This window comes from Taudactylus pleione, unplaced genomic scaffold (assembly GCF_031769625.1).
Source record: "Taudactylus pleione unplaced genomic scaffold, aTauple2 ptg000707l, whole genome shotgun sequence".
Classification (NCBI taxonomy): Eukaryota; Metazoa; Chordata; class Amphibia; order Anura; family Myobatrachidae; genus Taudactylus; species Taudactylus pleione.
Window position 1 is genome coordinate 10,835,681 of NW_028285109.1, and position 23,860 is coordinate 10,859,540.

Sequence of the window (23,860 nt, forward strand, 5' to 3'; positions counted from 1 at the left end):
AGATAGAGAAATCCCTCCAAAAATTGCCCGGAGATACGCAAAAAATTGATAAATTCCATACTGCACACGTGCAGTTTGCTATAATGAGCGATCTGCAAATGTATACAGAGTATAGAGGTAACCAGCTGACACTTGCTGATCATGCTCTGATGCTGAGATGTGTTTTCCTCAATACGTTACATTATTAGAAATGTTCTACTGAACTCTGAAATGCCTGTTCGCAGACCTGGCACATTTTAGTTTAATTTAAATAATTTCTTAATCTATATAGGTTGAGGGCTATCAGGTTAAACTGGAAAATGTCAAGATGTCATAAATGAGGTATTTTATGATCTGGTTAAGCAACATGTTCTGATCATCAATAGTTATTGTGTACCACCTCTCAACTTGTCACTTGTTTTATAGACGTGAGAACCACGGTAGACGTTTACATGCAGATTATTGTAGCATAATTTACTACTGATGAACCAACTATCGCCATTTAACGCATCACGTGCCATTTATTTCAACAGCATGGGATGCTTTAAATTGCATTTTAAAGTTTGCTACATCTGTATACATGGCAACAACAGTGCAAATAATTTAAAGGAGATGTTCACCCATAGAGTCCAATTAAATTGTCCATTTGGTTGGTAAACGGTTGACACATTGCAACTTGCAAAGTGTGGGGAACACTGGGCAAATATCTGTTAGCAACAAATGACAGGTTTGTCCTTTATATACAGGAGCAAGATTTGGAATTTCTCTTGCCACCAACGGTAGGAGGATCAGCCGTTAGTGTGAGTAGCTCCTGCAATAATAATAATAATACACAGATTGACCAATATTCTATTGCATTAAACAGCTGCCATGCCATTTGAGGAACCTGTATCACTATATTCCACACCCAAAAGTAAGTCTGGAAGAATGCTGGACCAATGAGCACTGTGTGGTTTAAAAGGGCTACTGTGCTTCCCTGGGTAGAACACTTGTGAGGGTTGGGATGGGGTTGCCATGTCCTTCAACTTTAAATCTGCTCTACGCAAACCAATTTATGTGAAAGACATAAAAGGTGCTATGAGATGACCAAACTCTAAGGATCATGGCTGTCTAGCTGGCCAAATGTGAATCTCGGTTGCTTTTTTTATGTGGCCATAGCCTGTACTGTATGTTCTCATTTTTGGCTTTCTAATCAGTATTTCCAGTATTGAATATAGTGTATGTGGCCCGTGGCAATGACCGTTATGACCAGAACATGCAAAATGTTGCTGAGCACTTTCCTATCTTCTTGACCTCATTCCGTTTGCTGTTGATCTTCAAGATGAGAAGCTTAAGAATAAAATGTGCTTGTCAATATGGCAGAAAGTGATGGCACAAAGAGTCTAATCAACTGCTTTACACTGCAGGATGTTTGTTGCACTCGACCCTGCCAGGTTAATGAACCACTTTTCTGTTAAGAGGCGTAGAGAGAGAAAAGAAGAAAAAAAATAGAATCAGTTGAGATTCACACTGGGGACCACTTAAGTCATTTAACCTTTTAAGTGCCGGGAGACCTGCAATGCATTAAGTGAAGGTGTTAAATGGTTTTTATTTGCTTGAGGGTTAGTAGAGGCTAGACAACTTTCCTCCCCCCTCCTTCCCCTTCTGTTCTGCAAATGGCATTGCAGCTATGATGAATGAGCATTAGGGTAACTCATTTTAAGACGTGCTTGATTTATTAGCGCCAAGGTCTCCATTTTCCGGCAGGTCAGTGCTTTACTGAAACACCCAAAGTCATTGTCAAGGTCAGCCTGTTTATGAATTTTTATTTTTACACAAATGTCTGCAACGCATCATACTCTTTACCAGCTCCAGTCGCGCTGATGAGATTCATAGATTGGACAAAAAAGAAAAGCTTTTTTGGTCTTCACAAAAAAAAAATAAAAAAATTAAAAGCTAGCGGCTGTGTGGGCCACGCTTCAATTATGACTCCCTAGTAAGACAAGGGCCTTAATGGTCAGTGTTTGCCTTCAGGGATGTTTATTACACACACAACTATTTTGCAGGAGCAGCGTCAAATCTATAAAACTACCATTAGGCTGAAAAATCAATCAAAATGCCATTAAACTGGGATAAGTTGCCAATATTGCTGATGTGGTAGCAGCTCTTTCGATTTTCCTTCAGATTATTAGGTACAGCCTAGTAGTGACTTTGTTAAGGAAAATAAGTGTTGTTCAGAAGTAATACGTCTCTTTGGCTTCATAAAGTTTGTGGCCTCATATTTCCCACTTTATTGATTACCCATTATCATTTCTCACAAGGCGTCCTAACTCAAGGGGAAAATATAACTCTCTCTCGTTTCTCGCTGAACGGCCATGCCATTATAGATCGGGAGGAAGGTATTTCAGATGAACCAGTCTGGGAGAAAAATGAGCTGAAAATAATATGAGGAGTGTGCCTTCCAGGTTTTATCAGTTAGAAGTAAGAACAAAGCTTTGTCAGCAATCTCCCCTTCAGTCGTCCCCCACCACCACCTCCTTTCTACCCTCCTCTCCTTGGTATACCACCCCCATACTGCTTCATCTCCATCCTAACCTCTCTTGCAAAACAATGAACAGCTGGAATGGAGTTCTTGAGCTATCAGTAACCTTAAAGCGTTTCTGTGCAATGAGTAATTTGCTCTGAAGAAGATAGTAGGTTAACGATTTATACAATTCCTAAAATTCTAAGTCAACTGCTGTGATGCTTGAAGCAAGTAATATTTTTGTGCCCTGGCTTCTTTCTTCACTAATGTGTGTATATGTGTGTGGGTAGGATGTATGTATATATATATATATGTGTGTGTGTGTACCTGTGTGCATGCTTTTTTTTTTTTTTTTTATATATATAACATTATTTGGTAGGAAAGACTTTGGTTGATCAGATATCGATAGTGAACTGTATGAGACATTGAAACGATGGCAATTAACATTTCATTAGATTGTTTTCTTTAGTGCCTGAGGGTTTTAACAATTTTTGTAACAGGCTTTGTTTTAGGTTTTATAACAATCCATATCTTTGCACACATGTAACGCTTTAGTGTCGTCCTCCACAAATGCAGTATAGAACCTTGCTTTGTCACTGCAAAACACTTCACAGTACCACAAACTGTAGTTTAACACTGGTTAATAGCACTGTTTATCCAGGCTCACGCTGGTTCCAGAAATGATTGGAATTTCAGCTCTATTCAGCCCCATATCATGCTCATTGCTGCCATAGTTTGCAAATAATGAACACACACCTAGGTGTGTGCACTTTACTAAAGTGCAGGTTTTTAGAATTGGAGATGTTGCCCATAGCAACCAATCCCATGTGATGCCGTGGAAGCCTTAGTTACTACCTTATGCTAATGCGAGGTTCCATAGGGCTAATGTAAAGATCTATAGGGATAATGCGAGGATCTTTAGGGCTAATGTGAGGATCCATAGGGCTAATGCATGCATCCATTGGGCTAATGCGAGGATCCATAAGGCTAATGCAGGGATCCATAGGGCTAATGCGAGGATCCATAGGGCTAATGTGAGTATCCATAGGGCTAATGCAAGGATCTATACGGCTAATGCGAGGATGTATAAAGCTAATGTGAGGATCTATAGGGCTAATGTGAGGATTCATAGGGGTTCAAGCAGGAAGCCGCTCTCTCCACTGTTTTTCCATCCATAGTCACAACCATCATCATTAGTATCTGCTCGTGCACCATTCCCATGCCGGGTGCAAGAGATTCATCTGACACAGGCTCCTCTTCCCTCTACGCACGGGTCAGAAAAGCTACGCAACACTTCCACAAGACAGAGCAATTCCGCGCTATTGTACTGTTGCCACCAAGTTCTCTCGCCGAAATACCCATTTCACGCAAAGACAGACATCAAAGAAAAGTGAGGAGGTTGGTACCATTGGTGCTACCAATAGTAATATAAAAAATATATTTTTTAAGGCGTAGTGAGGTGTATACACTAGGTCCTAATCAAAGGAGATGTGTATGAACCTTAGAAGGCAGTAACGTTGTTGTGGCGGTGGGTGCACATTTTTATGTAACCTTAGAAGGCACATCTCCTTTGATTAGAACCTAGTGTATACACCTCACTACGCCTTCAAAAAAATATATATATTTATTATTATTATTATTATTATTATTGCAACACTTATAGCTGCACCCTCACTTTCTAACATTTTCTCTTGGGTTTCGGGTTGGCAGCAGGGCTGCTCTCCTCAATGCCGCGGTCCCAGTGACTTTTACCACCTACCACAGATCCATCAAAGATCCAACTCAGAAGAGAACGAAGAGACGCAAAAATCCGTATAGTTGCATCTGCGCAAGCACTGTATGCTGAAACTCGCTAATTGTGTCTGTGCACAGAGATCCGTGAGACTCAGCCCCCTAATCTCTGCCAGCTGGTGTAATTAGCTGTGCATGTCTTCGTACAGCATAGTATGTCTCTAACATTGTGCCTAATCCACCCCTCTTTCTGGTTTCAATTCTGCTGAATTAAATAGTTCACAAAATGATCTTACATTTTGTGCTTCATTCTTAATGCTTTACAAGAAACGTGCTCGCTTGGTCCAACTTCTACCATCATTCTACCATGCTTCTTGTTGGTGCCTCTGTCTTGTTCTGCAAATCCAGGGACTTAGTCAGATGAGCCCAGCTACCCCATAGAGTAGTTAAACTCAACAGTGTTTATGTAGAATAGGTTAAATTCTTTTTAGCGGTTAGCCGGACTCCTTTCATTGGCTAGTCTAGGAGACTGACAGCATCCAATGGAAAGTGTCAAGATGCCTAATACATTGAATTACATAGTTAATTGGTTGTGGAGATAGTAGGAATTCACTTATTAAACATGATTTATCCATAATGTTCTAGGTATTTCTCATAACCCATACATGGAAGGCACAAAATGGCATCATCTGTCGGCATTCAACTCATACTATGTGGGAGATGTACTAAAGCCTAGGTGAGAGATAACGTGGAGAGAGGTAGAGTACCAACCAATCAGCTCCTAATGGTGTATACACGGTCAGATCTGTCAGATGAACGACGAACGATTTTACCAACGATTTCATGAACTACAAACGATTTTAGACTGTATTAAAATTAATGACAATCTGACTGCAAACACATCCGATGTCAGATATCGTTATCTGATAAACGGGACCGCGCATCGTTCATCGTTGAAGTCACACGTCAGATTTGAACGATTTTTAAAATAGTTTTTGTACAAATCTGAAGGAAAATCTGACCGTGTGTATGCACCATAACTCACTTTACAGGCTGTGTTTGAAAAATGACAGAAGCTGATTGGTTGGTACTTTATTCCTCTCCACTTTATCGCTCTCCAAGGCTTAGTACATAGGGCCTGATTCAGAGCCGGACGCTCTGACAAGAGCGCTCGCTCTGAATCAGGGCCGTCCTACCTATTACTGGAGCGGCCTCCTGGCCGCTCACATAGCTGTGGGTGACCACCCACAGCTTATGCGAGCGGCCAAAAAGATGGTCGCGATGGTCAAGACCATCGCGACCATCGGGCTTGCGACGAGACCCTTCGGTAGGGTCTCGCTGCCACAAGCCCAGGAGTGCTTTTGGCTTTATCAGAGCCAAAAGCACTCCCACTGACATCCCATGGGAACGCCTCCGTCTGGGCAGCAACGCCCCCGGCACGCCCACCAAAGGGGGCGTGCTGTCACTCACCATCGACAGCACGCCCCCTTTGGTGCGAGACCCATAGCGACGGCTTGGCCGTCGCTATTCGGGTCTCCCGCATGCGCACGACGGAGCTCCCTCCGTCATGCGCATGCGCACTAGGGCAACATCGACCCGCTTGCGCTCACGAGCGGGTCTGAATCAGGCCCATAGAGCCTTATGTATGATGTACACTTTCACAGTTTTAGAGTGACAGGATTTTTGTATTGTGTTTCTAGATAATTGGGCAAACTTTTGCATTGGTGATTTCACAACTCATTAATAACCATGTTTGGATGAGTTTGGATTATTTACAATACTTCTTAAATGAGTCTTTTAATATATTACTATATTAGAAATAATATCTCACATCTAAGATTGTCCATTTAATTCACCATTAAGCTGCAGCATTAAGCAACTGCAACAGCACAGTGTCGTCCCGCTAAAAATACTTTCTTAAAAATATATATAGCCAATTAACTTTTTTCCTAATATTGGGTTGAGCCATGTCCTCACATCTATAACTCCAACCAAATTGTAAAAGGTCATTTCGCCTGATTCTGACCCGCTCGCAAGCTGGTCGATGGCCGGGCAGTGTGCACGTGCCGCGTGCGAGAACTTCACTCGCTCGGGGCTCGCAACAAAACGGGGCGGCTGTCGATGTTGATAGACAGCTCGCCCCGTTTTGTAGGCGGGGAGGGGGGGGTGGCTGGCCAAACGGAGGCGTTCCCGAAGGAGCGCCTGCCATTTGAGGGCGGCCCTACTGACATCACTCGTGATGTCAGTAGTGAGCTTCCTGCTCTGTTAGAGCAGGAAGCTCACTGGGGCTTGAGGGAACGAGACCCTACCACAAGGGTCTCGTCGCAAGCCCGATGGTCGCGACCATCACCTGACCGCTCGCAAAAGCTGTGGGTGGTCACCCACAGCTTAGCGAGCAGCCTGGAGGCCGGGCCAAAAAAAAGAAAAGACTGCCCTGATTCAGACCGAGCCCTCACAAAGAGCGTCCGCCTTTGAATAAGGGCCATTGTTCAGAAGCTCTATTTAAGGGTGTGATGGTGACACTATGCTTCCTCTCACCATGGGGCACCAATTTATTTAACCTGTTTTGTGGGAGAACAACTTGTAGTTAAAGTTACAGCTGAAATAATAATAAAAAATAAATAAATGCACAGTGCAACATTGTTGTGTGGCAGGATCTCTTAGCCGAACAAGAACCTTTTACCTTTACCACTGGCTGGACCAATTTGCAACATTTAGCACTTATCCTACTGTATCAAATTCTTATTTCCCTATGAATTGAAACCTTGTTAAGAAGACCCTCTTATCTCTTTGTAAGTCTGTTATTACCCAGTCTCATTTTTTCCCTATTGTAAAGTGCAATGAATATGCTGACGCTATATGATTAAATTATTAAATAAACAGTAAATCGCTAACAAAGGATACAACAGGAGCTAGTTCCCCGACCACAAAAAAAAGGCTGGAAAAAGGCTTGCATGCGAGGATCCAAGCAGGTGTAGTGTATGTAATGTGAAAATAAGATCATTGGAAGTTGGATGTTTTGACATACAAATGGAACAGTGCACTGGCCACGTCAAGAAAAACGTGTGGAGGTTAAGTTAAAAACTTTGTAGGTGGGAGAGAAGAAATGTGTCTGTGCTGAAGTCTGAGAATTGTGTTAATTAGCATATTTGAGAGCAGGCTCACCACCACAAGTCATCGTTTTTCAAGGAGTAGTAAAGAGCTGCTGTTTAAGAAAACATAGATCAATTCAAAAGTTGGAATGCTGGAAAGGCAAAAGAAAGTTGTTTGCAAAATAAAACAATTGTCTCAGTGTGGGGAGATGTGAAACCAGGATAGAGTGTGCAGCATTGACATAAAGCAAATATGTTAAAAGAAAAATACAATCCATGATGGAGTATGAGCCTTTAATATGTGTTGAGTTACAAAGTGATGTTGCAGAGAAGAAGACATTTAAAATACAAAAAGAAAATAAATCTAAAAAAAAATGTGGTCAGTGCAAAAGTGTAGTGCTGGAACTCCCTGGAAGCATTTGATCATATGAACCAAATTATGCATGAATTATTGTTTTATTAGAAGGAAATTATTAGAGGGTAAAGAAATGTGTGGTTTAAAACAAAACTCTTGATATTGTCTTTCTTAAAAATGTCACATGGACAAGATGGGAAAAAAAGTCTCTTAAGAAAAGAGTGAAGTGTAAACTCTTTAGGAGAGTACTAGTGGCTGCACCAACAAGAAAAATAGGCAACGTCCCTGTATTACGGAGACAAACCTACAATTGGCAGTTATCACTAAGTGCCCTGAGGATGTGAAATGTTAAGAGACTGCAGTGAAAATTGTTGTTTTGAAACAAAAACTTGGGGTAGGTCAAAATAAATGGCAATGAGAAGGTATAAAGGGACAATACAGCTAAAAAAAAGAGCACACACAGGAGAAATTGACCAGTCAAGCTCTGATGTTAATAAGTGATGTTAAAAAACTCTGTCATTGAATCCTGCCAAGTGAGACTTGTGGCATGTGACTCATCTGACTGTAAAGTATAAAGAATGTGAACAAATTTATTTAAATAGTCTGAGGTGCTCGAAGAGTTCTTTGAGGAAAAAGAGAAATCCCTTCACTTGTTAAAAAGATAGAGATGCTGAGATAACAATTTTGAAAGACACCCTCTTAATGGAGAAAAAACGGGCAGGAACTGGTCTTCTGCATTTTCAAGTATCAGGAACAGACTCTGCAAGAGAAGAAGCAGGCGTTGAAGCAATTACACTGTTCTTTGTACATTTCTTCCTTTTTCTTCCTTCTAAATATAAGAAGAACGAGCTTGAGCCGAGAAAAGGTCTGTGATAAATAGATTGAAGCTATGTCCATGACTTGCTCCCTACAGGAAGATCAGAGCTTTATGCAGAATAAGAAAGACTCAACATGCAACTGCGTGTGGAAGATGGACTACTCGAAAATCAATAAGGGGCCTATTCATCAAAGTGCTCCATCTGCCCCCCCATTAATTATGTATCCGACTCGCTGCAAGTTGCACTACCGCAGCAATTCAATATTGCTCTGATGCGGGGGCATCTGGGCTAAAAGACAGCTGTCCCTGCAAGCACTAACACTACTCATTCCGCTGCTAATTGGTGGAATTTTACACTGCCAGGTTTGTGTCGGCAGTATAGTGCGCATGCGTGAACTGAGTGCCTGCATGGGCACTGCCAGAGGGGGGCGGAGGGACCTGAACAGACATCCTTCCCTTCGGAAGAAGCTGGGCTCTGAGAACCAATGCACCTGATAGCTTAAGATCTTGCACTAAAGTAAAAAATGTTAAGGTTCCCATACTAGTGTATGGAGATGGCAGACCACGTCGGGGATAAAAAAGTTAAGCAGGAGATTTTAGTGATCTCTTTTGTGCTACCTTTATAATTGGTCCGTTACTTCATTCCTTCAAAAGTATGTTTAAAATAATATTTTCATCTACTTTAAAGGAGTGATAAATAGGACAGTACTAGCATGCTATGTTCAAATCTGGGGGCTCAAATATAAACATAGACAACGTTTCTGACCAGCTTAAGTGGATAAATCGGGTGAAAACGAAAAATGTCAAACATACTCTAGGAGAGTTAGCATAATGACCTCGCCAATGTGTTGAAAGCTGTACTAGAGATCAAGATTGAAGCTCCCGCAATACAGTGTGGCCTTATTTTTCCAATGAAACTACTACAGAATTTTTTATTTTCCAAAAAATTCAGTATTTGTAGATAAATTGTCAGTTTTGAAGAATCTCCTATTGAAATCAATAAATGTAATATGAGATTGACCAATAAGGAGGTCCTGAAAGCTCTGGAAGCAGATACCTCAAGGTATGACAGTGGAGGACATGCAGAAGACTATGAGACCATAAGATTGGCCAAGATTGTGATTTATTGACCAATAAATTGCCTTATTTCTCTAGGAAACACTGTTTCACTGTGGACATGGTGTAAAGATGGTAATTACCATACAGACTGAAGCTTAGAGAAAGGCTGCAGGAAATTGAACCAGAGAGTCTGCACCAGAAAACATAAGAATAAGGTTTCATATCCTGGTGGAAAAATCAGGAAGAAAGATGCAGGGTTATATAAAAAGATATATAAAAGAAATTAAGCACTTGGGTAATGGTGCTTGGAAATAAAAATGGATTGTCGAAATGCAGAGAAAGAGTGCATAGAATTTTGCAAGCTTAAGGGAGATGAGACCGACGGTTGAGAGAATATCCAGTTTTTTGGGTGATTTTCCGTCAGTTTTGCAAACCAACAATTTACTAAAGGCAAAACCGATGGATTACCAACTAAAAAGCTGACTTTAGAACACTTTATAACATCGGACCAACAATTGATTTGTTTACATAGACAAGAATTGGATTCTCAGATTTACTAATGGTCGGTTAGAAAACAAACTGCAAAACTACGGGAAACATGCCTAAACAATAGACCTACCTGTGGAAGGCGAGTTTGGAAGACGCACTGCACAGATCACTATGATCTGTGCAGGCTTAGGTGCGAAAGCCTAAAAATAGGTAAAAAAAAAATAAAAAAATGAGTGTGGGTTCCCCCTCCTAAAACAACAACAAGCTCCGAACCTATCAGCCTGGGCTGGTATTAGAAAATAGTGGAGAGGGAGGAGGGGACAGCGTGGGGATCCCCCTATTCCAGTGGTTTTCAAACTCGGTCCTCAGGACCCCACATGGTTCATGTTTTGCAGGTCACCCAGCAGGTGCACAGGTGTATTTATTACTCACTGGCATATTTTAAAAGATCCACAGGTGGAGCTAATTATTTCACTTGGGATTCTATGAGGAGACCTGGAAAACATGCACTGTTTCGGGTCCTGTGGACCGAGTTTGAGAACCTGTGTCCTATTCTATAATAACCAGTTTCGGGCTGAAATAGCCTGGGGATAATGCTAAAGCAGGGAGACACACAGCGTTGGGTGATCCTGCCATAACATTAACCAGCCCCAAACTGGTCAGCTCAGGGCTGGAATTCTTTGGAAAGTCGGGACCTCCTGTAGAACTATCAGCCCTGGGCTAAAAGCCTGAGAGTATTCCCTGCACCCCTGGGCGGTGGGTGCGGGGTTAATGGTAAAATAATAGTTACTAATATTGTTAGTTACAGGTGGGCTAACATGCCTGGACATTAAGGGCCTGCTGGCACCTGTACTCCGCCTGTAAAGAAAATATCAAGTTAAACACAGTACTCGCACACCAGGGGGTAAATTTACTAATGGTTGATTTTCAGATCCATTCTATTTTGTGGTGATTTTGAGGTGAATTAGTGATAATTTTGACAATCAGGTGTTTATTAAAGGCAAAACCGACTCAAAATCCCCAGAAATTCGACTTCACACAAAAATAAAACTTCAAATAGACCATCAGAACTTCTCCATAGCCACAGTAGAAAAATCTTATTTACTCCTTTTTTAGTCCTTTTGAGAATAGACAAAAAAAAAAAAAAATTCAATAGAACCATCAGAAACAGTTCTATTTGATTTTAAATAATGTAGAATAATCTGAAAACTCGCTATGATGGAAAAAAAACTTTGGAGAGAAGCGTGTGGGCCACTCTAGCTTTATAAATCAGGAAATACAGTACATGTGACATGTTTTGGCCAATAGGAATGCTTTTGTATAATTTTGGGTTGATTTTGGCCTCTATTGAGGGTGAATAGAACACATTTAGAACTTCAAATAGAAACCAATGTACCATTGATATCAGAATGGAACTCAAAACCGACTATTATTAAATTGACTCCCAGATGTTTTAATATTTTATCTTTTTATTAAAATGAAAAAAAAAAAAAAAACTGCCATTAAAATGAATGTTGAAGCGCTGTTTGGCTGACAGCGGAGCTCTCAGCCAATCGGGACTTCTTCATTCATTTCAGTGGCAGTGACCGCGAGGGACCTGTAATTTCAGGTTATGCACTGTACAATGTGTACAGTGTGTGTCCTGTGGGTTCGTTAGCAGGTTGTTGGTTTTTTTTGGATGCTTACATGAAACGAAGAGGCGGCCACCCCAACGTTGGTTAGTATGAAACTGTTTTTTTGTTTTTATTTAATAAAATAATAAAGCGGCGTGAGTACTGTGTTTATTGTAATATTTTCTTTACAGACGGACTATAGGTGCCAGCTGGCTCTTAATATCTGGGCATGCTGGCAATTGTTGTTCCAATACATCTCCAGGCACCTGTGACATTCGCATATATCAGCATAGTACCTGTGTACAAAGACGCAGCGGCATTAGCTTATAGCTGTGAATCAGGCCCTGAGTTGTTAACGTAGGAAATCACAGACCTTGATACTGTTAGGGTATAATTACAAAGCACCCAGCACTTCTTTCCCATATTTAAAAGAACAGTGCTTTTACTAGCCGTGCCCTGCTAGTAAAAGCATTACCTTTTTAAATCTCGGGCATAAACAGGATCAGAAGCGCAATGGGTTTTGCAATCCGACGCTTCGTAAATAAACCCCTAAGTCTTATACCATAAATGTAGCACAGTTTGTTGTGAGATACTCTAAAATGTGTGGCCATAAGCTTCCATCCGATCTTATTTTGCTCTCAGGACTTAGCATGATATGGAGAGTTCCCTGGGATGTGTGTCCTCTGTACAGTTTCCCTGTCTATGACTTTCGGCACTGATATGTGGCGGCTATAGCTGCAGCTCACTACAAATTTTCCAGTGGAATTATTAAAAACATTTATTAGTATCACTCCATTGTAAAACAGAGTTGCAACCAGCAGACACATATAAATTGGCAAGCAAACTTCTTTCCCATCTCCTTTCCTATATAAAACATTCCACTAGTTGGCATCCTTGCCAGATTATTGTGCTCCCTATGCTTTTAACCGAGCAACTCATTGTGTGACCTCTGGTGTATGACTTTGGCTTGGCTGACATCCACCTCTGGTTTTGACCATTTGACTTTCATCCCTGACTACAATTTTGTCAATCTCCAGGCACTGAGATCTTCAATTTTGCTACACTCAGTTCCCAATAGGATGGTGGATGCCTGATCAGTGTGGCTAAATATGTAAAGTTCTGTTTTACAATTTGATGAAGGAGACCTACAGGTTGCTTTATCATCTGATCTGACAACATGGGCTAGTTACTCCGTAATCTACAAAACCACTGCAACGACTTGAGACAAATTTGGCACATCTTTGTTAGAGAAGGTAGCAAACAATGGGGTCAATTGACTTGCAATGTGCCTTTACAATGGCATGGAAGCACCAACAACTGCATATCAGTTTGAACCCATTATGCTCCTGATGTTTGCCCCTATGGAGCTTCGAGCAAAAGGCTACAGACTCTGAGCTATATAGAGATGGGTACACTGTATATGATAGATCGCACAATCTATAGTACATATTGTATAGCATATATGTCCGATACGTCATTCATCGCATCGTCCCATGTGCTGTTCTGCACAGCAGATGGGACGATGCAACGAACGACAACACATTGTGCCACCGTACACTGGATTGTGCAATGTGTGCGGCGCTCACAATGTATCGCTACATCGCATCGCACCATCGCATGGTGTGTACCCAGCTTAAGTACTGCATATACACGCACTTACTCACGGGGCAAGCCATCTTGCTCCTAAATGAATTGACCCCCATGTTTTTCTTTTTGTGTTTTAATTGAACACCTATGGCCTCATATTTAAGTGGGTGCACGTGTTCAGAATGTACTTAAGGTAAAGACACAGGTAATAAGTTTACAATCATATCTTCTGCTGAACTCGTCTCAAGTTCAAGCCTTACCTCACAAAAGAGCAGAGATGTGGCTAGACTGCAAGTCAAAAAGGGAGGGGGGTTTAATCCGCTGCAGTGTAAAGTATAGATGTGTGCGAGTAGTTAATAAGTGCTGAAAAATAGGTTAAAATATATGTGAAAAAATTACATGAATAGAAAACAAACATAAAAGGTGATGTGAAAAGTAACTGTGTATGAAAAGATTTTGGTTGTAGACTGCAAGTCATACATGCTAAACTCTCATACAAAGTGGGCAATTCAATGACAGCAGCTCACACTGTGCTTTTAAGCACAATTCCGATAGGCTGATCGCTGCCTGCTCCTGCATAGGTCTCGAGCAGAAATCAGCCTTTGGAGACATATTCCGCGAAGTTGCCGATAGCTGTTACATTGGCGCTCGTAGGTAACTGAATCGACACCATAGAGAGAATATTGTTTGTAGATTTCTTAATAAAATGTAATTACATAGAAACACACACACAAAATAGACAGGTTACATTTTATTAGCAACAAAATATGTTGTTTTTCCTCTTTAAAAATCAAATGGGAATCTCTTCCTGCAGTAGTCCAAATGTAAATATCAATTATTAAATAGGAACAGACGGCCACAACTTCATGTAATATAGCCGCAATGATAATGAATAATGTACTATTAGCTGTAGGGATCAATACGCAATCAGTCAATCAGAAACAGCTAGATAGTGCTCCAGTTATCCATTATCATATTGCTACACCAGCCCTACAGCACCTCCTAAACGGTGTGTCTAATTGTGCTGCACATACATGACCGCACCACTTATCCAGGCACAGAGAGATGCAAGGCACTGATGTGTATAACCCCAGAGACGTATGCAGGTGCATATTGGGTGTGCATGTGTTACACTGAAATGTGTTTTATACACAAAAAATATATGCATTCCATCACTAAATGAACCATATATATGGGTAATGATGTGTATAGAAACACTGAGTTGCGGATTCATTACAGCATTTAAATAAATAAAAATGGAGGGGTTGTGAAGATATGGGCAATTTATACAATGGATTGTGTGTCATTATACAGCTAGCTAAGTAGAATGAGGAACAATTGCATACCAAGTGTGCACTGAACAGAGGTCAGGCCAGCTTATGTCACACTCACATATAGTAGCACTCACAGATGTGGTCCACACGTACAGTCTACAATGAGTGCCTAAGGTTCACTAAGCTCCTCTTATAAAGCTGTAAATCAATGACATTTGTTGATCCTTTCTCATTGTCCTCTATATGTAACAGTGGTTAGACTAGACTGATTCTGCAGGGGGGGCTGATTCAGAGTTGTACACAAACCCGATGGTTTACGCACAACTCCGATGTTTAATGATGGGCAGGATCTGTACTGCGCATGTGCCGATCATGCACTGCCGGCAAGGGTGGCGTGTCGGGCCAATTTTCTAGGAGTGCCGAGGCCAGTGTCTGTGTCTTCCAATGTGTAAGATTAGGTTTACGCAGATGGGTGAAACATCGCATTTGATGGTCGGAATGTTGATCCAAATACAGGCTTCAGCTCTTAGATGTCGGCAGGAGGCCTTTTTTTCCTTCTGACGCCTTCTGCAGGCATTAGCATATATGCACACAGCAGCTGCATCCAAAGCGTCTATCTCGGCATCTTCCCCTTCCCCATGCTGGGTGCAAGAGATCTATGTGACTCAGGTGTCCCCTCGCCACACTTGTGACTCAGAATAGGACACACACCCATGACACTCACAAGACTGTTCTCTTTCCGAGGATCCGCACAGTTGACATCCAGAAACACCCATTAAATGTATAGAGTGAAACACCCGAGATTAGTCTGACTCACAATTGCTTGGATATCCACAAAGATGTACTGTATATGCGCTACAGCAATAACGCAGTCATCTATTATTCGCTACATGCAGCCACTTACGGAGCTAAGCGTGACTCAAAATCAGGCCCATTGTATGCAATTCCTAACAGGATTTCTATATTTGAAGAATAAATAGAAGCTCTACCCTTTTATGTATTAGTTGTTCCTGGTACCTCTGAGATTGCAAGCTCAATGTCATCATTATCTTCCGTTTTCTACCATTGTATGTTGTTTATTTGCATAACGATCCCCTAAATATACAACACTGTGCAATATATTGCTTCTTTATAAATAAATGATGATAATATTAATAATAGCCAAAGCATAGCATACATTTTGTACAGTCCTTGTAAAACCCTGTTATATATTTTTTCACTGGAAATAGAACAGACTTGTTTTAATGATTAAGAAAAATAAATAAAAAAAATAGTTATGCGAGTTTAATTAAACTTCAAAACATAAAGTCTACTGACAGTAATCTTTGTAGATCACTAAAGAAAATCTGAGAGATATGAGAATGTCTTCTATACTGGCAACTTATTAGCGTAATGAGTAAGGCATTAAACATATTATGTCATGTTCTTCAAAAGATGTTTTACTCTGCAGAGTGGCTCTTTGGTGTACAAATGATTTGCCATATGAAGTGCTTTCAGCAAATACAGATCTTGACCAATTAAAGCCTACAGTCTTAATACCGTTTATCATTAAATGTTAGCACTTCTTGAGTTTGTTACCAGTCTATGGAGTTAGACTGAGGCAAGTGGATAGCACTGACCAACCCAACCTCTGGCGTACATTATTTAAGAGGGTTGAGGGCTATATCTGGCTTGTCCGTGAGCTGCATATATACTTTTTAATGGGTGGGCCTTGCTGCCCTTTTTTCAATTATATAAAAATGATAGTGATAATATAGACACAGCAATATGCATTTAATTATGTAAACACCTTTGAACATAATTTGTGAGCTGAAACTATACAGAAGTACATGTGGAGGTATAGGACCAGATAAAAGTTTAGAACAGCCCCATTTTTCCAGTTTTTATAGAAATGTAAGCAATTTTATTCTTGAGATGGTACACAGGTGAACGGTACACTGCTAGAGGTTATTAAAACTAATACTGTAATGTAAATTTATAAAGACGAATTATAAAAGATGCTTTCTGTAGGTAACAAGTAATAGGTTAAGAACAAACAGCTTTTGTACAGAAATGAAAAAAAGGCTTGCCTGCGCCATGTGCTAGTGGACTAATGAAGATTAGAAGGTGGTCTTATGGACGATGAATCAAGATCTCTAATACAGATGTGTTCTCTTGCATCTTTGCCGATCGCGCTAAAAATGTACGCACGCATTGCGCTATGCGATTACTTGCAGCAACATACGCTGCGGTACGCTATGGCGCCCACTTACGATCGCACCATGCAATCCTATGGAATTACGGGTGCGAACGCAGTGCGCGTATCCGCTCGCAGGCGCACGACTCGTGCCATGCTTGGTGCGATTTGCCGCTTATGCAGCAAAGATGCAAGAGGACACATCTGTATTTGGTTCATCATGCATGGTTTTTGTATGCCGTTGAGTAGGCAAAAGGCTGGTTCCTTGTTGTGTGGGTTTAATTGCTAAGTGGTGGCTTTAAATGGCAAAGAAAAACTCATGTTTTGCTATTAATAGCATTGCCTTTTTAAAATTCAGGGTTAAAAACTCCAGGATGCGGGCATCTTTTACAAGCCACAGCTTAGTAAATAAACCTCTGTAACACCAGCTGCGAAACATGGAAGAGAAAACGTGATAGTCTGGGACTCTTCTGCTGGATCCCGAGTCAGCATTTTGCAGTGCCAGCCTGAGTTTTATAGATGACGGTTAGGATGGCCTCTGCAGATTTGAGGTGTACCATTGCGGATAATGTGTTGATTGATCTGATGGAGGACAGGGACAATATCGTCCCTGTAATCAATCAGAAATGCTCCCAAAAATGAGTTCTAGATCATGTAGAAATAATTTAGTGTTTCTAGGAATTATCATCTTGTTTTCCTTGAATTTTGTGATTCCTTTGGTTGCTATTCTTGAATCAATAACCAAATAAAGCATACCGATCTTTCTCAGGAATCGATAGTTGGTCTATGCACCTTGAGAGATGACCTTGATACCCCCTGAACATCCTTCTAAAAGGAATCAGTGATTAGCTCAGGAAAGCATAGAGCAAGCCTTGTCCCAGACCTAAGCTAGCCTTCCTTTGTTTTGATTCTCATTTTCAACAGGTTACAACAGTCAACCAAGTACTAGTTTCCTTGCATGACCATTATACCTACAGTAATAACAGGAATGGCTGGTTACATTGCTGTCCTCTCTGTGTAGTAAATATTAGGAAGCAGTATCATGGGTAAGTACACTGGGCAGTTGTTGATGGAGCTGAATGTACAGCTGCCAGTGTTATCCAATTAGCTCCATCAGCAGCTACCCAATATCCTGGATTTACCCACAGGCTAGGAGACTCTATTGTTTAAATGAATAACCTGTATTTGATCCTAAGCCACATCTTAGGAAACATTGTATAATTTAAAGACCATTTTTATAAACACATTTTATTTAAATGATTGTTGTCATACTGTTGATCATATTTGGCCCCCAAAGATTTAACTGTGGCCCCCAATCTCTTTAATAAATATCAATTCATGACATTGTACTGGTATCTGATCTGTATACTTAAATACACTGTAAATTTTTCAATTTGAAGAAAATTACCAAATAGTTGGACATCACTGATTTATACAAATGTGTCCACATACACCTGTCCTCAAATCGCTATAAATAGCCTTGTTTAGCGCGCCACAGACTAAGCTGTGCCAAAATACTAATCCTAAAGTACACTACAAGCAAGCTAAGATGCAAAATTGAGGAAAGAGAAGCAAAATGAAGTAAAAAGGTTAAAAAGGCAACAGCTCCAATACAAATGACCCACGCCATGCTAAATTTGTGACTTTACACCGATTAATTTGCTGCAAAAATACTATTCCTAAGTACCTAGGGCTTTTTTCAGTGAATGAACGCTGATTTCTGATTATCGGGAATCTGGGCGTGCGCAGGACCCTTTCTGCTTCATGTGCAGAATGGGTCCTGCGTGATCGCACGCAGCCCCTGCTATGCCTCTGCCTGATTGACAGGCAGAGGCATTTAAGGGGCAGTGCGGGAGCAGAGACAGAAGGCGTTCGCGGAAACGGGGGGGGGGGGGGTGTTGACCCTGTTGTTTGGGAGTGGCAAGTCCACGGATTCAGGGCCTGATTCAGAGCCGAACGCTCTGACCAGAGCGCTCGCTCTGAATCAGGGCCCTCCTCCATGAAAATGGGGCGTCCTCCTGGACGCTCGCATAGCTGTGGGTGACCACCCACAGCTTATGCGAGCGTCCATGATGATGGTCGCGATGGTCAAGACCATCGCGACCATCGGGCTTGCGACGGAGACCCTGCGGTAGGGTCTCGCTGCCGCAAGCCCTGGAGTGATTTTGGCTCTATCAGAGCCAAAATCACTCCCACTGACATCACTAGTGATGTCAGTGGGACCGGCTTCAGACGGTAGGCATTCCCATGGGAACGCCTCCGTCTGGCAGCCACGCCCCCGGCACGCCCACCAAAGGGGGCGTGCTGTCAATCAATATCGACAGCACGCCCCCTTTGGTGCGAGACCCGGAGCGACGGAAAGCCCGTCGCTATCCGGGTCTTGCGCATGCGCACGACGGAGCTCCCTCCGTCATGCGCAGTGGGGCAGCATCGTCCTGCGCTTGCGAGCGGGTCTGAATGACCCCCTCAGTTTCCTGGCCTCACAAGCCGATGGTCGCAATAGTTATTCCAGTCTACGACCGCAAATGCTGCAGGAGGTCTCAGACACCTGCTGCATTTGCATATTAGCAAGGACGGAATTGCAAAGCTGCCTGCGTGCAGCTTTGCAATGCCGGCCTTGCTAATAAGGCAAAAGACAGGTCTGATACGCGTTCTGCTTAATTTGTGACTTTATTCCAATTCCTTTGTGACAAAACTACAAATCCTAAGTACCTATATGTGTACTAAGGGCCTGATTCAGACCCGCTCGCGAGCGCTGAGCGCTTGCAAGCGGGTTGATGTTGGCCCAGTGCGCATTCTCTCGACGGAGGCGGCTCCATCGTGCGCATGCACGAGACCCGGATAGCGACGGGCAAGCCGTCGCTCCGGGTCTCTCTACAAAGTGTTGAGTGACAGCACGCCCCCTTTGGTGGGCGGGCCGGGGGCGTGGCTGCCCAGACGGAGGCGTTCACATGGCAATGCCTACCGTCTGGGGCCGGCCCCACTGACATCACAGCTATGCGAGCGGCCAGGAGGCCGCTCTAAAAATACAATAGGCGGGCACTGATTCAGAGCGAGCTCTCTGAAAGAGCATCCGGCTCTGAATCAGGCCCTAAGTCACAAAACTGAGGAAAAGTACGCAGCACGGGAATCTTTACTCATGGGTCACATCATATGGAGCAAAATGGATTTGTGTATGAAGACGCTTCTGTATGTATATTCTTCCTTTATATTCTATTCTTATATGTGCTATTTATTTTTCAGCCACAAAGGCCATCTTGAATAGCATGCTGCGTGACCCGTCTCTTATCTCTGACCCTGTTCTTGCCAATCAGGTCAATCAGGTAATAACCTATAGCCAAGCCAAGGGGAAAATTTCCTTCCTTTAATTTAATTAGAACTACTATTATATGATATTGAGGGTACAAAGCGTACAGGATGCCCCTGGATAGCTTGCCTGTGGAGTGTTTTCCATTGTTAATCACTGCATGTTGTAACAATGTGTGATTCCGTATATCATATCACATATAGGACACTGTGCTCTGGGTTGTTTCATCTTCAGTGCTGTTTAGTTGCAAAAGTTAAGTGACATGTAATTAGATTGTTTTGCTTTATACATATATTTTGACCTTTCTTTGTGTATGATATTTGGTCCCGATTCAGAGCTGTACACAAAGCCGATGTTCACGGAGTTGATTGTTTTTTTTGCTACTGCACGTGTGCGGAAAACCCTAAAAACTCTGATGGTGCATGCATTGCCCAGAGAAGTGCTGAGCGATCCTGGGTGGTGACTGGAAGGAGGCTAAACAGAGAGAGTCGTCCTTATGGGTGTGTTATGGGAGTGTCGCAGGCTTGTCGCTGGAGTGCTTAATTGTTCACATTGGAGGCTATACTCGGACTGTAAATCTGAACATGACATAGGGCTGGTGCAAATCTTGATGGTGTGACCGATGGTGGCATCTGAAGACACAGCAGGCAGTAATACAGCATGTACGGACTCTGAAAGTGGACCTTTCAGTACTTGCACATTCATACGCACGTATGTACACTGGGGAAGGGCTCTGTAGCGGCATTTGCATAAAGTCACAGACAGACTGCTGCCAAAAGATGCAACCTCGGCCACGTCTGCTAACACAGGTGCAACAAATCCAGGGCTTATTGTTTGACCACAACATACAATCGGGTGCCACATTCACTGCATAACAACCCGAGCAGATTTAATTCCTACCCAAGCTTCTCTTCTACTCCAACAGTCCTGCACACAGCTTATTTACAGACATTTAGCCTAAACACAACTCTGGATGCCTGCTGCGAATGGTATGCTAATGTGACCATATAGCCATATTCTGAGTCATACGCTTCCTTGCGAACGCACTGGTGTACTGCTCCATTCGTAAGAGTGGCCGCCATCACTAACATCTGCACCTGCACCTACACCATACTAGGTGCAGGAGATCCATCTGATGTTGGCGTCCACTGTGCATACACCTGACTCAGAAGAGAACGCATATCTCTGGCGCCAGGCTCATGGCTATCCCACGTGATGGTTCCATGCTTCCGTCCATGTAACAGCCGCTAAAATACATAATGCTCTGAATCCTTTGTACGTTGACAAAGATGCGTATGCACCTGTTCAATTGCTGGATGCGGCAGTATAGAGCACAATGCTGAATCAGTCCCATTGTTCTTATATTGAAAATGATACACTTTAGGGCAGGGGTGAGCAAAAAGAGACCCTCCAGCTGCTGTAGAACTACACATCCCAGCATGCCCTGCCAGTTATTTGGTCATGCTAATACTGTTGCAAAGTATGATGGGATGTGTATTTCAACTGTATCTGAAGGGCTGCTTATTGCACACCCCTGCTTTAGAGGGTTCCAGTCAACAGAACAGATCGACATGGATGAAGGTCGACACAAAATGGTCGACATAATTTTATTTTTCTATTTTTTTTATGGTTGAGTTGGCGCTCACCCCCGACGGTTAGGGTTAAGCACTAAAAGGGACGGTTAGGCACTCATCCCCGACGGTTAGGGTTAGGCACTAGAAGGGACGGTTAGGCACTTACCCCCGACAGTTAGGGTTAGACACCAGGAGGGAAGGTTAGGGTTAGGCACCAAGCGGATGGTTAGGGTTCGAATAAAAAAATGGGCCAACCATTTTTGTGTAGACCTAATTCCTGTCTAACATCTGTTGTCTAGCTAGACATTGGGCCATATTCAATTAGTCTGCGAAATGTCAGAACCGGCGAAAATTTATCGCCAACGACGTCATTTTCGCAAGTTTGAATTATCCCCGTATTCAATTTCAAAGACTTTTCACTGGTGCGAAAAGTCTTAGAAAAAAAACAGGGATAAGTTTTCACCATGTTTTACATGGCGATAAAAAGTGCAGAATTGGGGTTTAGGGGTGCAGGCTTAAAAAAAAAATAGCCTGCACCCCAGGGCATAGCCCCTAAAAATGAACTGTGTCCAAAAAAAAAAAATAGGGACACCCCAAAAAAAATTATTTTAAATTTGCGGTTAAAAAAAATAAAATATGGGGAAAACGTTTTTAAATAACAAAATTAATTCAGGGGGGGTTCCCAAGTATGCGGCAGGTGTTTAAAATAATGCGGGTGGTAGCGGCAGGTGCATTTTTGAAGAATTTTCAAAATGCACTTTAGGGACTTAAAAATATACTTACACCCATTTTCATGTACCCCAAATTTGATGGACATAGTTATTTTTTGGCCCCAAAAAACCTAAGTACTATTCTTCTTCACTTCTTCAAAGTTGGGAAAAAAACACCTGCTATTTACAAACCCTAATTACCTTCTGCAGGGAAAACGGGGGTACCCACAGTAATCCCCCATGTCAGGACATCAATAGGGGGTCCCTGGATACTTTCCCGAAAATTCCCTATTTTCTCCCGATACCTTTCCGCCGGATCCCGATTTCGCTCCTTTCTAATTGAATGCGGGAATAAAGCAGGCGCGCGCCCTATACAATATGGACTTTCCGCTCCCAAATTGAATATGGCCCTTTGTGTCTATCTAATTTCTGTCTATCTTGTATACCAGTGATTCTCAAACTCGGGACCTCATTCAGAGCCGGACGCTATTTGCGCTCGCTCGTTCAGAAGAAAGGGGTGGCTATTCAAATGAACCGTTCGCTCTTTGCGGTCTGTTCACGCCTCTAGGTCTGAACGAGCGAACCAAACATGCGGTTGTTTTTTGGAAAACTACGCCCCCTGGCCGCTCGCATCCTACGTCATGTCCGCTATTTATTAGATTAATCGAGTACATCGACCAGCGTATGAACTGCTCGCTATTCTTGTGGTTGGTTTTTCCTACCGCAATCTTGCGAGCAGTTCTGACTATAAAATAACCCAGTGACGTGGTCAATGACGCTGCTGTATTAATTATGCACACCCATAAAACGCCCGTTTTGACCTTTAAGCACGCCTGCGTTCGGATCTCCACTCCCCGTTTTCAAGCACCTTCCCCTGTTACCACCCACATACGCCTCCTCCTGTCACTCAAAATAGCAGGCATTCGCTATTTAGCGAACAAACGATTTTCGGCCGCACTGACTAGTTCGCGCATGCGTATTACGATCCGTACGCATGCGCAGTTGTGCAAACATCGCTCGGAACGAACGAGCGGCCGCTTACGAGCGGCTCTGAATCAGGCCCTCGATCCTCAGGACCCCGCACAGTACACATATTCCAGGTTGCCTAATTGGTGCACAGGTGTAGTCATTACTCACTAAGACATTTTAAAAGATCCACAGGTGGAGCTAATTAATTCACTTGTGATTCTGTGAGGAGACCTGGAAAACATGCACTGTTTGGGGTCCTGAGAACCTGCGTTTTATACCAAAGTCTGCTTTAGAGGTAAGAATTCCAAATGAAAGCACTTACTAATACCTCTTTTCCACCAAAAACCCAGGTCCGACCTGGGTTTTTGGACATGGTTCCAACCCTGGTCAGACCCAGGTCAGACCCATTTACACTGCACCTTTGATATGGGTTACTCCCAGGTCAGCCCTGTTCACACTGAACTCAGGTCTGCCCTGCTAAACCTGTGAGGTCAGAAAAAGTGGGAGGTGAATGCTCCACAACCACCAATCCGCTCATTTTAGGCATGATCCAGATCAGATAACCTGGGTTGCACCGTTTACACTGCACCATTACCTGGGTCCATCCTGGGTCCAACCCTGGTAG

At 42.5% G+C, this 23,860-nt stretch overlaps 1 protein-coding gene across 4 annotated transcripts in view; it reads left to right on the forward strand.

The window, feature by feature from the left end:
• The window catches only part of CDIN1 (CDAN1 interacting nuclease 1), a 343,159-nt gene that overhangs the window by 140,627 nt on the left and 178,672 nt on the right, over positions 1-23,860 (forward strand). For all 4 annotated transcript variants that reach the window (XM_088456507.1, XM_088456508.1, XM_088456509.1 and 1 more), the window contains one exon: positions 19,919-19,998. In XM_088456507.1, coding sequence (XP_088312633.1) covers positions 19,919-19,998 — 80 coding nt within the window. The remainder of the gene's footprint in view (positions 1-19,918; positions 19,999-23,860) is intronic.